At 36.5% G+C, this 13,180-nt stretch overlaps 1 protein-coding gene across 4 annotated transcripts in view; it reads left to right on the top strand.

The window, feature by feature from the left end:
- Nucleotides 1-13,180, top strand: part of PRKDC (protein kinase, DNA-activated, catalytic subunit) — a 240,692-nt gene that overhangs the window by 86,757 nt on the left and 140,755 nt on the right. For all 4 annotated transcript variants that reach the window (XM_027608954.2, XM_027608960.2, XM_027608975.2 and 1 more), the window contains 3 exons: nt 10,831-11,016; nt 11,404-11,508; nt 12,569-12,736. In XM_027608954.2, the coding sequence (XP_027464755.2) occupies nt 10,831-11,016; nt 11,404-11,508; nt 12,569-12,736 (459 nt within the window). The remainder of the gene's footprint in view (nt 1-10,830; nt 11,017-11,403; nt 11,509-12,568; nt 12,737-13,180) is intronic.

Here is a 13,180-nt window from a genome sequence, read left to right as displayed (position 1 = left end):
TCCATTATTTCATCAAAGTTAATTTTTGTTGACTGTTTTTTTTTTATTTTTCTTTTTCCCTTTTTCAACCAAGATCTTATCAATCCCTTTTAAAAAAAAAAAAAAAAACATTTTTTATTTTTCATTTTTAGAGTCATATTTTATCCCTTCATAGTAGTTACCCTTATTTTTGGCATATATATATAAGTTCTCTCTTTAAAATTTTGAGGTACAGTTTCTTCTAACAGATCAAAATATACCCTAAATCACTAGTGTATGGCTTTGTTCTAGTCTCCTGCCTGATCACATTCTCTCCCTTTTTCCTTTTTTTTTTTTCTTAAATCTTCTTTCTTTTTTCAAACAACTTATCTTACCAAGTCCTTTTATAAAATCATTTATAATTTTCATCTTTACAGTCATCTTCCCTCCCTTCATTGTATCAACCCTTATTTTGTACATATATGTCTTTCTTCCTTTAAAATTTTAGGAGGCACTTTTTTCTAACAGACCAAAATACGCCCAAAATCTAGTGTGTGGCACTGATCTATGCACTAGCCTGATGATATTTGATCATATTCTGCTTTTTTTGTATTGTTTTGTTTTTGTTTTTATCTTTTTTTTCTTTTTTTTTTTCTTTTTCTCTTTCTTTTTTCTTTCTTTCCCTTTCTTTTCCCCTGGTTTCAGGTCTTTTCTGATTTGTATACAGTATATTTGCTGGGGACGTTGTAAACCTGTTAGCATTTTGTTCTCTCATTCATCTGTTCTCCTCTGGACAAAATGACAAGACGAAAGAAATCACCTCAGCAAAAAGAACAAGAGGTAGTACCGTCAGCCAGGGACCTACTCAATACGGACATTAGTACGATGTCGGACCTAGAGTTCAGAATCATGACTTTAAAGATACTAGCTGGGCTTGAAAAAAGCGTGGAAGTTATTAGAGAAACCCTTTCTGGAGAAATAAAAGAACTAAAATCTAACCAAATCGAAATCAAAAAGGCTATTGATGAGGTGCAATCAAAAATGGGGGCACTAAATGCTAGGATAAATGAGGCAGAAGAGAGAATCAGCGATATAGAAGACCAAATGATGGAAAATAAAGAGGCTGAGAAAAAGAGGGAGAAACAACTACAGGATCACGAGGGCAGAATTCGAGAGATAAGTGATACGATAAGACGAAACAACATTAGAATAATTGGGATCCCAGAAGAAGAAGAGAGAGAGAGAGGGGCAGAAGGTATATTGGAGCAAATTATAGCAGGGAACTTCCCTAATGTGAGGAAGGAAACAGGCATTAAAATCCAGGAGGCACAGAGAACCCCTCTCAAAATCAATAATAATAGGTCAACACCCCAACATCTAATAGTAAAACTTACGAGTCTCAGAGACAAAGAGAAAATCTTGAAAGCAGCTCGGGAGAAGAGATATGTAACCTACAATGGTAGAACCATTAGATTGGCAACAGACCTATCCACAGAGACCTGGCAGGCCAGAAAGGACTGGCAAGATATCTTCAGAGCACTAAACGAGAAAAATATGCAGCCAAGAATACTATATCCAGCTAGGCTGTCATTGAAAATAGGAGGAGAGATAAAAATCTTCCAGAACAAACAAAAACTAAAGGAATTTGCAAACACGAAACCAGCCCTCCAAGAAATATTGAGAGGGGTCCTCTAAGCAAAGAGAGAACCTAAAAGCAGCAAAGAGCAGAAACGAACACAGACAACAGACAGTTAACAGTCACCTTACAGGCAATGCAATGGCACTAAATCCATATCTTTCAATAGTTACCCTGAATGTAAATGGGCTAAATGCCCCAATCAAAAGACACAGGCTATCCGATTGGATTAAAAAACAAGACCCATCAATATGCTGTCTGCAAGAGACTCATTTTAGACCCAAAGACACCCCCAGATTGAAAGTGAGGGGGTGGAAAACCATTTACCATGCTAATGGACACCAAAAGAAAGCTGGGGTGGCAATCCTTATATCAGACAAACTAGATTTTAAAACAAAGACTGTAATAAGAGATGAGGAAGGACACTATATCCTACTTAAAGGGTCTATCCAACAAGAAGATCTAACAATTGTAAATATCTATGCCCCGAACATGGGAGCAGCCAATTATATAAGCCAATTAATAACAAAAGCAAAGAAACACATTGACAACAATACAATAACAGTGGGGGACTTTAACACCTCCCCCCTCACTGAAATGGACAGATCATCTAAGCAAAAGATCAACAAGGAAACAAAGACTTTAAATGACACACTGGACCAAATGGACTTCACAGACATATTCAGAACATTCCATCCCAAAGCAACGGAATACACATTCTTCTCTAGTGCCCATGGAACATTCTCCAGAATTGATCACATCCTAGGTCACAAATCAGGTCTCAATCGGTACCAAAAGATTGGGATCATTCCCTGTATATTTTCAGACCACAATGCTTTGAAACTAGAACTCAACCACAAGAGGAAAGTCGGAAAGAACTCAAATACATGGAGGCTAAAGAGCATCCTACTCAAGAATGAATGGGTCAACCAGGAAATTAAAGAAGAATTAAAAAAATTCATGGAAACCAATGAAAATGAAAACACAACTGTTCAAAATCTTTGGGATACAGCAAAGGCAGTCCTGAGAGGAAAGTATATAGCAATACAAGCCTTTCTCAAGAAACAAGAAAGGTCTCAAATACACAACCTAACCCTACACCTAAAGGAGCTGGAGAAAGAACAGCAAATAAAGCCTAAACCCAGCAGGAGAAGAGAAATCATAAAGATGAGAGCAGATATCAATGAACTAGAAACCAAAAGAACAGTAGAACAGATCAACGAAACTAGGAGCTGGTTCTTTGAAAGAATTAACAAGATTGATAAACCCCTGGCCAGACTGATCAAAAAGAAAAGAGAAATGACCCAAATCAACAAAATCATGAATGAAAGAGGAGAGATCACAACCAACACCAAAGAAATACAAACAATTATAAGAACATATTATGAGCAACTCTATGCCAGCAAATTAGATAACCTGGAAGAAATGGGTGCATTCCTAGAGATGTATCAACTACCAAAATTGAACCAGGAAGAAATAGAAAACCTGAACAGACCTATAACCACTAAGGAAATTGAAACAGTCATCAAAAATCTCCCAAGAAACAAAAGCCCAGGGCCAGATGGCTTCCCAGGGGAATTCTATCAGACATTTCAAGAAGAATTAATACCTATTCTCCTGAAACTGTTCCAAAAAATAGAAATGGAAGGGAAACTTCCAAACTCATTTTATGAGGCCACCATTACCTTGATCCCAAAACCAGACAAAGACCCCATCAAAAAAGAGAATTACAGACCAATATCTTTGATGAACATGGACGCAAAAATTCTCACCAAAATACTAGCCAATAGGATCCAACAGTACATTAAAAGGATTATTCACCATGACCAAGTGGGATTTATTCCTGGGCTGCAAGGCTGCTTCAACATCCGCAAATCAATCAACGTGATACAATACATTAACAAAAGAAAGAACAAGAATCATATGATCCTCTCAATAGATGCAGAAAAAGCACTTGACGAAGTACAACATCCTTTCTTGATCAAAACTCTTCAGAGTATAGGGATAGAGGGTACATACCTCAATATCATAAAAGCCATCTATGGAAAACCTACAGCGAATATCATTCTCAATGGGGAAAGGCTGAGAGCTTTTCCCCTAAGGTCAGGAACGCGGCAGGGATGTCCACTATCACCACTGCTATTCAACATAGTATTAGAAGTCCTAGCCACAGCAATCAGACAACAAAAAGAAATCAAAGGCATCCAAATCGGCAAAGAGGAAGTCAAACTCTCACTTTTTGCAGATGATATGATACTGTATGTGGAAAACCCAAAAGACTCCACCCCAAAACTCCTAGAACTCATACAGGAATTCAGTAAAGTAGCAGGATATAAAATCAATGCACAGAAATCAGTGGCATTCCTATACACCAACAACAAGACAGAAGAGAGACAAATCAAGGAGTCTATCCCATTTACAATTGCACCCAAAACCATTAGATACCTAGGAATAAATCTAACCAAAGAGGCAAAGGATCTGTACTCAGAAAACTATAAAATACTCATGAAAGAAATTGAAGAAGACACAAAGAAATGGAAAAACGTTCCATGCTCATGGATTGGGAGAATCAACATTGTGAAGATGTCAATGCTACCTAGAGCAATCTACACATTCAATGCAATCCCCATCAAAATACCATCCACTTTTTTCAAAGAAATGGAACAAATAATCCTGAAATTTGTATGGAACCAGAAGAGACCCCGAATAGCCAGAGGAATACTGAAAAAGAAAAGCAAAGCTGGCGGCATCACAATTCCGGACTTCCAGCTCTATTACAAAGCTGTCATCATCAAGACAGTATGGTACTGGCACAAAAACAGACACATAGATCAATGGAACAGAATCGAGAGCCCAGAAATGGACCCTCAACTCTATGGTTAACTTATTTTTGACAAAGCAGGAAAGAATGTCCAATGGCAAAAAGACAGTCTCTTCAACAAATGGTGTTGGGAAAATTGGACAGCCACATGCAGAAGAATGAAACTGGACCATTTCCTTACAGCACACACAAAAATAGACTCCAAATGGTTGAAAGACCTAAACGTGAGACAGGAGTCCATCCAAATCCTAAAGGAGAACACAGGTAGCAACCTTTTCGACCTTAGCCGCAGCAACTTCTTCCTAGAAACATCGCCAAAGGCACGGGAAGCCAGGGCAAAAATGAACTGTTGGGATTTCATCAAGATAAAAAGCTTTTGCACAGCAAAAGAAACAGTCCACAAAACCAAAAGACAACCGACAGAATGGGAGAAAATATTTGCAAATGACATATCAGATAAAGGGCTAGTATCCAAAATCTATAAAGAACTTATCAAACTCAACATCCAAAGAACAAATAATCCAATCAAGAAATGGGCAGAAGACATGAACAGACATTTCTCCAAAGAAGACATCCAAATGGCCAACAGGGACATGAAAAAGTGCTCAACATCGCTCGGCATCAGGGAAATCCAAATCAAAACCTCAATGAGATACCACCTCACACCCGTCAGAATGGCTAAAATTAACAAGTCAGGGAACAACAGATGTTGGCGGGGATGTGGAGAAAGGGGAACCCTCCTACACTGTTGGTGGGAATGGAAGCTGGTGCAACCACTCTGGAAAACAGTATGGAGGTTCCTCAAACAGTTGAAATTAGGGCTACCGTTCGATCTAGCAATTGCACTACTGGGTATTTACCACAAAGATACAAATGTAGGGACCCGAAGGGGTACGTGTACCCCAATGTTTATAGCAGCAATGTCCACAATAGCCAAACTGTGGAAAGAGCCAAGATGTCCATCGACAGATGAATGGCTAAAGAAGAAATGGTATATATACACAATGGAATATTATGCAGCCATCAAAAGGAATGAGATCTTGCCATTTGCAACGACGTGGATGGAACTGGAGGGTGTTATGCTGAGTGAAATAAGTCAATCAGAGAAAGACATGTATCACATGACCTCACTGATATGAGGAATTCTTAATCCTAGGAAACAAACAGTGTTACTGGAGTGTTTGGGGGTGGGAGGGATGGGGTGGCTGGGTGATAGACATTGGGGAGGGTATGTGCTATGGTGAGCGCTGTGAATTGTGCAAGACTGTTGAATCACAGATCTGTACTTCTGAAACAAATAACGCAACATATTTTAAGAAAAAAGAAAAAGAAGAAGATAACAGGAGAGGAAGTAAAGGGGAGTATGTCAGAGGGGGAGACGAACCATGAGAGATGATGGACTCTGAAAAACAAACTGAGGGTTCTAGAGGGGAGGGGGGTAGGGGGATGGGTTAGCCTGGTGATGGGTATTGAGGAGGGCACGTTCTGCATGGAGCCCTGGGTGTTATGAACAAACAATGAATCATGGAACACTGCACCAAAAACTAATGATGTAATATATGGTGATTAACATAACAATAAAAAATTTAAAAAAAAAAAAGAATCACTCTTAACTGACCAAGCCACCCAGGCTCCCCACCTTTTTATTTTCTTTTCAAGGATGTGATATATCAGAAAACTACTGATTTTCTTTATTTTATAACCATTCACATGAATGAATATTCTTTTTCTTTTTTCCAAATTTATGGACATATAATTGATATATAACGTTTTGTAAGTTTTAGGTGTACAACATGCTGATTTGATTTAATCAAATTTGGTAATCATACAGAATGATTACTGTGATAAGTTTAGTTAATGTTCATCACCTTATATTGATAAAATTTTTTCCATGCAATGAGAACTTTCAAGCACATCAGCACTTTTCAAATATGTGATACAAATTGTTAACTTTAGTCACCATGCTGTAATTTACATCTCCAGAACTTAATTATCTTATAACTGGAAGTTGTACCTTTGACCACTTTCATTCATTTTGCCCAACTTGGCATCCCCTGCCTCTAGCAAGCATCAGTCTGTTCCCTATGAGTTTAATTTTTAATTTCCATGTATAAATGATATACAGTATTTAACTTTCTCTGTAGGATCCATTTCACTTAGCATAATGTTGTCAGGGTCAAATCTATGTTGTGACAATTGGCAGAATTTTCTTCTTTATAATGGCTGAAAAAATTTCATTGTATATGTATGTACCACATCCTTATTCATCTGTTGATGGACACTTTGTTTCCATGTCTTTGGCTATTGTACATAATGTTGCAATGAACAGAGGGTTGCAAATATATTTTTTAGATAGTGATCTCCTATTCTTCAGATAAATACCCAGAAGTGGAATTGCCAGACCATGTGGTACTTCTGTTTTTAATTTTTGGAAGGACTGCCACACTGTATTCCATAGTGGCTGCACCAGTTTGCACTCCCAGTAACAGTGCACAAGAGTTCCCTTTTCTTCACATCCTTACCAACACTTTTGTCTTTTTGATGCTAGTTGTTCTTACAGGTATGAGATGATGTCTCACTATGGTTTCGATTTGCATATTCCTGATGATTAGTGATGTTGAGCACCTTTTCATGTACCTTTTGACTACCTGTCTTCTTTGGGAAAATGTCTATTCAGTTCCTCTGCCCATTTTTAAATTAGATTGTTTGATTTTTTTTGCTGTTGAGTTGTATGAGTCCTTCATATATTTTGGATATTAACCCCTTATCAGATACAAGATTTACAGATATTTTCTGCCATTTTCTAGCTTGCCTTTTCATTTTGTTGGTGATTTCTTTTGCTGTGCAGAAGCTTTTTAGTTTGATGTCGTTCCACTTGTTTATTTTTACTATTGTAGCCTTTGCTTTTGGTGTGAAATCCAAAAAACAATCATTGTAAGACCAATGTCAAGGAGCTTATCCCTCAAGGAATTTTATGGCTTCAGGTCTTAAGTTCAAGTCTTTAATACATTTTGAGTTGATTTTTGTGTATGGTGTAAAATAGATTTCAAGTTTCATTCTTTTGCATGTTGCTGTCCAGTTTTCCCACTACCATTTATTGAAGAGACTATCCTTTCTCCATTGTATATTCTTGGCTTCTTTGTCCTTCATCATTGTATATTCTTGGCTCCTTGCATGTGTTCATTTCTGGGCTCTCCATTCTGTTCCATTGATCTATGTTTCTATTTTTATGCCAATGCTCTATTGTTTTGATTACTTTGACATAATATAGCATGAAATCAGGAAGCATAATCCCTCTAGCTTTGTTGTTCTTTCTCAGGATTGCTTTGATTATTCAGGGTCTTTTGTGGTTCCATACAAATTTTAGGATTGCTTGTTCTATTTCTATGAAAAATTCCATTGGAATTTTGATAGGGATTGTATTGAATCTGTAGATTGCTTTGGATAATACCAACATTTTGGCAATATTAATTACTCTATTCCATGATTACAGGATATCCTTCCAGTTATTTGCATCTTCAGTTTTTTTCATCAGTGTCTTCTAGTTTTCATCACACAGGTTTTTAATCTCCTTGGTTTAATTTATTCCTAGCTATTTTATTCTATTTGATGCAATTGTAAATGGGATTGTTTTCTTAATTTCACTTTCTGATAGTTGGTTATTAGTGTATAGAAATGCAACAGATTTTTGTATATGGATTTTGTGTCCTGCAACTTTACTGAATTTATTGATTAGTTTTAATAGTTTTTTGGTGGAGTCTTCAGGGTTTCCTATGTATAATATCATGCCATCTGCAAACAGACAGTGTTACTTCTTCCCTTCTGTTTTTGATGCTTTTTTTTCTTTTTCTTGTCTGATTGCTATGGCTAGGACTTCCAATACTATGGTGAATAAAAGTGGTAAGAGTGGACATCCTTTTCTTGTTCCTGATATAGGGAAAAAGCTCTCAGTTTTTCAGTATCAAGTGTGATGTCAGCTGTGCATTTATCATATATGGCTTTTATTATGTTGAAGTATGTTCCGTCTGTACCCGATGTGTTGAGTTTTTATCATGAATGGTTGTTGAATTTTATCAAATGTTTTTTCTGTATCTATTAAGATGTTCCTATGATTTTTATCCTTTATTTTGTTAATGTGGTGTATCATGGTAATTGATTTGCAGATGTTGAACCATCCTGGCATCCCTGAAATAAACCCCACTTGATCATGGTATATGATCCTTTTAATGTATTGTTGAATTTGATATGCTGATGTTTTGTTGAGGAGTTTTGCATCTTTGTTCATCAGAGATATTTCCCTGTAATTTTCTTGTAGTTTCCTTGTCTGGTTTTGGTATCAGGGTAATGCTGGCCTCATGGAATGAGTGTGGAAGTGTTGACTTGTCTTCTAGTTTTTTTAGAAGAATTTGAGGATTGGTCTTAGTTCTTCCTTAAATGTTTGGTAGGATTCACAGTGAAGCCATCTGGTCCTGAACTCTTGTTTGTTGAGGTTTTTGATTACTGATTCAACCTCCTTACTATTAATTGGTCTGTTCAAATTATCTCCTCAAGATTCAAGCCTGGTATGTTGTATATTTCTAGGAACTTATCAATTTTTTTCTAGGCTGTCCAATTTGTTGGTGAATAATTGTTCATAATGGTCTTTTATGATCCTTTGTATATCTTTGGTGTAGAAATACTTTTTTGAAACAAGGAAGTTAAGTGAAAGCCTCCCTGAATTCTGAACTTTAAGGCTTTTAGCTCTCTTCCCCAAGTTTGGCTCCCAGAATATGGTTGGTTAGGTATAATACCTTCAGGCAGGATATCAGAATATTTTGACAAGCCTAAGAGAAAATGAAGATTAAGTGTCATCATTGCCCAGCCAACCTTCAGTGATCCTTATTGCCAGTGACCTTGCCACTGCACAGTACTTTTAGTCAGTTCCTCAATATGTGCCAACAGCCAGGGAGCACCAGGCATCGAGGAAATGGATTCTAAAAGGGATAAGCAGGTAAAAAGCTATTTGACACAGAGACTATTCAGTGAGATGGAAGTGTAAAGAGAAAACCACAGAAATGAGAGAAGACAGCTTATTGATGAAATAAGAATTGCTACTGAAAAGAACACTGAACAAAAAAGAACATTTGAGAATTAAGCATAGGCATCAGAAATTAAAAATGAAATGGGTTTGGAGATAAAATTTAGGTACTCTCCCAGAGAATAAAGTAAAAAGACAAAACAGAAAGTAATAGAGAAAACATGATGAAACTTGGGATCCACTGATAAGGTCCAGCACCAGGACCTCCTCCTCAGGGGGAAGACAGGCCCTCAAGAGAATGTCCCAGAAATGAAGACCTTGCGCTTCCAGATGGGAAAGGGCCATTGAGTATCCAGCACGGTGTATGAAAGCAGCCTTACATGGAGCAAATTTCTTGACAGTTCAGAACCCCAGGGGCTTCACCATGAGAAAAGATTCTAAAAAGTTTCTGCAAGAGACAACCTGATAACATTTTAAAGAATCAAGAAAGCAGATTCCGTTTGTCTTTGCAACTGCAGAGTGGACACTAGAAGACTAAGCCTAATTCCTTTCACAGTTCAGCAAAGAAGTTTCCAACCTAGAGTTCTGAATCTGGCCAGACTGTCAGTCATGTGTGAGAGTTGAATGCAGATGTTTCAGATGTGCCAGATTTCAAAGGAATCTTATCTCCTATGCACTCTCATCAGTCAGCCAAGAAAGAGGAAAATGTTGGATCTGGGAATCAAACACAGAGAAGGGGACTATTCTCCTGGAGGGTGCTGAAGTGACACCCAGAGGGCAGTGATCACAGACATTCCAGCATGGGAACTATGTTGCCACTGAGATGGAGCTGATAAACTTCCTGATGTGTTTAGATGTCTTGAGGTGATTTCATTAATTGGGGAGAGTTTGATGGCAAATAATGATAGGCACATTGAAAACAGCAAAGAAAGCAGATAAGTTAATACTTCAGGGAGATCAGAATGTTGTGTAAAAATGATTGCATTGTCATAATGATAAGAATATTGAATATAAATCTAACAAAATTAGGATGTCAGCTACTGGAAAGGTGTTGGGACAGGAAATGTGTGTGTGTGTGCAAGCATGTGTATATGCTTCTGTGCATGTGCCTGTATAACAGAGGAGAGTTAATACTTCCTCTCATCGAGAATGCTCCCAACTAAGAAAATAAGCAATAGGATGAACATGATTTCATAAAGGAGACCACCTTATGCTTTTGTGGGAAAATTTACTTGTTAAGTTTTTCTTCTCAAATTTGAGGAGTTATGAAATAAATAGCTCTTAAGAAATAGCATCTTTATTTTCCAAGAATAGCTTTGAACTGAAAGTAGATTTTGTTATATATCCATCAGTCTTGATATTGAGGATTTTTCTTCAAGTACCATACACTTATTTCAGGTAAGCACCGTTCTGAATGGTATGTTAGATCAGAGCTTCAGGGATCGAGCCAGCCAGAAACACCAAGGACTGAAACTTGCGAGTAAAATTCTGCACAACTGGAAGAAGTGGGACTCCTGGTGGGCCAAAGATTCTACTCCTGAAAGTAAAACAGCAGTGCTGACCTTACTGGCCAAAATTTTGCAGGTACCTTGAGAAACCTTAAAAAAGAAGTTTTTTTGGACTCTGTAAGTTTTATCTTTAAAAATGTGTTGGAGATTTCTTAAGCTCATTGGTTTGATAAGAAAAAATATTTTCACTGGACATTTGCTGATTACCTTACATTTTATACTTTTTCCATTATTATCATTTATACTCATTATCCTTTCCTGTACTTTACCTTTTTAGTGTCTTTACATGCATTGTCTTAGCAGATAGATTTAAAATATTTCAGAACAAGAATTGTTAAAATATTGTTGAAGCCGAAGAACAAATTTCTAGATTATTTCTGAAATTAAAAAACTTAGAAAATGTGTTAAAGGAAATTAGAGGCATAATATAGAAATATATCATGTTTTATTTCCTCTCCTTTAGATTGATTCATCTGTATCTTTTAATACAAATCACAGTGCGTTCCCTGAAGTCTTTACAACATATGCTAGTCTACTTGCTGATTCAAAGTTGGGTTTACATTTAAAGGTAAGTGATGAAAAAGATTTTTCTTTCAGATTACATTCTCCATTATTTTCCCATTTTATAATTTTACATATTTGTGATGTGTTCTGTTTTTTATTATGGAAAATTTCACACATATTCAAAAGCAGAGATTACATGATCCTTGTGTACCTGTCACTCAGCCTCAATAGCCATCTGTCTATGGGCATGTCTGTTTCAACTATGCAGCCACCCCTACCCTTGAAAGATACCCCTGGCATCATATTATTTGATCTGCGCATACTTTTTTATGTCTCTCCAAAAGATAAATATAATCACGATGATTTTCCCATACTTAGAAGAATTAATATTTGTCTTTTCATATGTGTGGTTCAAATTGGCTTTTTTGAGAATTGCTGTCTTAGTGAATGACAGAATTTAAACTATTACTCAGTCATCTATTAATAAATATATTGGTAATTTTTAGAGTCAAGAACTTAATATTATAATTTTAAAGTCCTATAATAATTAGATTTTATGTTCTAATAAAATATGGCCTTAATGAAAGATGTCTTTTTAGTAGACCATAAGGATATTTCTTTGGAATTTTCTGTTCTGTGGTTAATCAAATTTCTCATTCCTCAGTATGAGGGAGCCTGGGAATTTTCTTGCCATGCAAGGGAGATAAGAAATATCATCTAGTTTTACTCTCGTTATAAAGTTCTGAATTAGCTCTGTGAGAAATATTTATAAATTTTCCCATAGGTTGTTCAGTATGCTCTTTCCATACCATACGCTTATCCAGTGTATCTGTATTAGAGTCTGTATTTGTAGAAGGAGAAATCACACAGCATCATCATACAGTGTCCTATTTAATTACACGTATAGCCCTGAGTTGGCCTGCTGGCCTCTAGAGTAGAAGCCGAGATACAGTATTGTGTTCAGGTTGGCTTTCAGTGTAATCTAGAAGGTATTCTGAAGTCATTCATTGAATCCACACAATGCTTTATTTGCAAAGCCTTAAGAAAGCAGTAATTTTATTTATTCTATAGGATTCATAAGACCTGACTGGTGCAATTTCATTATGTCTGCATTGCTCCCACAGGGTCAGGCTGTAATTCTTCTTCCATTCTTCACCAGTCTTACTGGAGGCAGTCTTGAGGACCTTAAGCATGTCCTTGAAAAGCTTATCGTTTCTAATTTCCCCATGAAGTCTGAAGAATTTCCCCCAGGAACTCTGCGGTACAATAATTATGTAGACTGCATGAAGAAGGTTAGTTTTTAGTAGTACCAAGTGAAGTTAAAACATTGTTTTTCTGTTACATATCTTGATGAAAAGAAGTAAGTGAAATATTCAGAGTCAGAGATGTATTGTAACTTTAAGAATTCAGTTCAATTCATTTTGAAAGCTGGGTAGCTGTGGAAGCAGATGCATATCTAAATCCTTTGGAATTCATTCCCTCCCATTTTAAATTGAAATCTTTTATGCAGAAAAACATTGTGAAATATTCTATGCATAATGTATAAATTTTGAAAATTAATGCCAAAAAGAGCTAAGAAATAGAATAAAGTAGTGGTTATTTGAGAAACATCTAGTGATTATCACCTATATTATTTAATATATAGATGAAGATCTCTAAAATACCAGTGGCTTAAACAAGGTGGTAGATTGTTTTTCCATACAATACTAGATTATTGTTATTTATAGCAACTATAT

The sequence above is a fragment of the Zalophus californianus genome, chromosome 4, assembly GCF_009762305.2.
Source record: "Zalophus californianus isolate mZalCal1 chromosome 4, mZalCal1.pri.v2, whole genome shotgun sequence".
Taxonomy (NCBI): domain Eukaryota; kingdom Metazoa; phylum Chordata; class Mammalia; order Carnivora; family Otariidae; genus Zalophus; species Zalophus californianus.
Note: the sequence above shows the minus strand (reverse complement) of the source record. Positions and strands in the feature narration are given on the sequence as shown.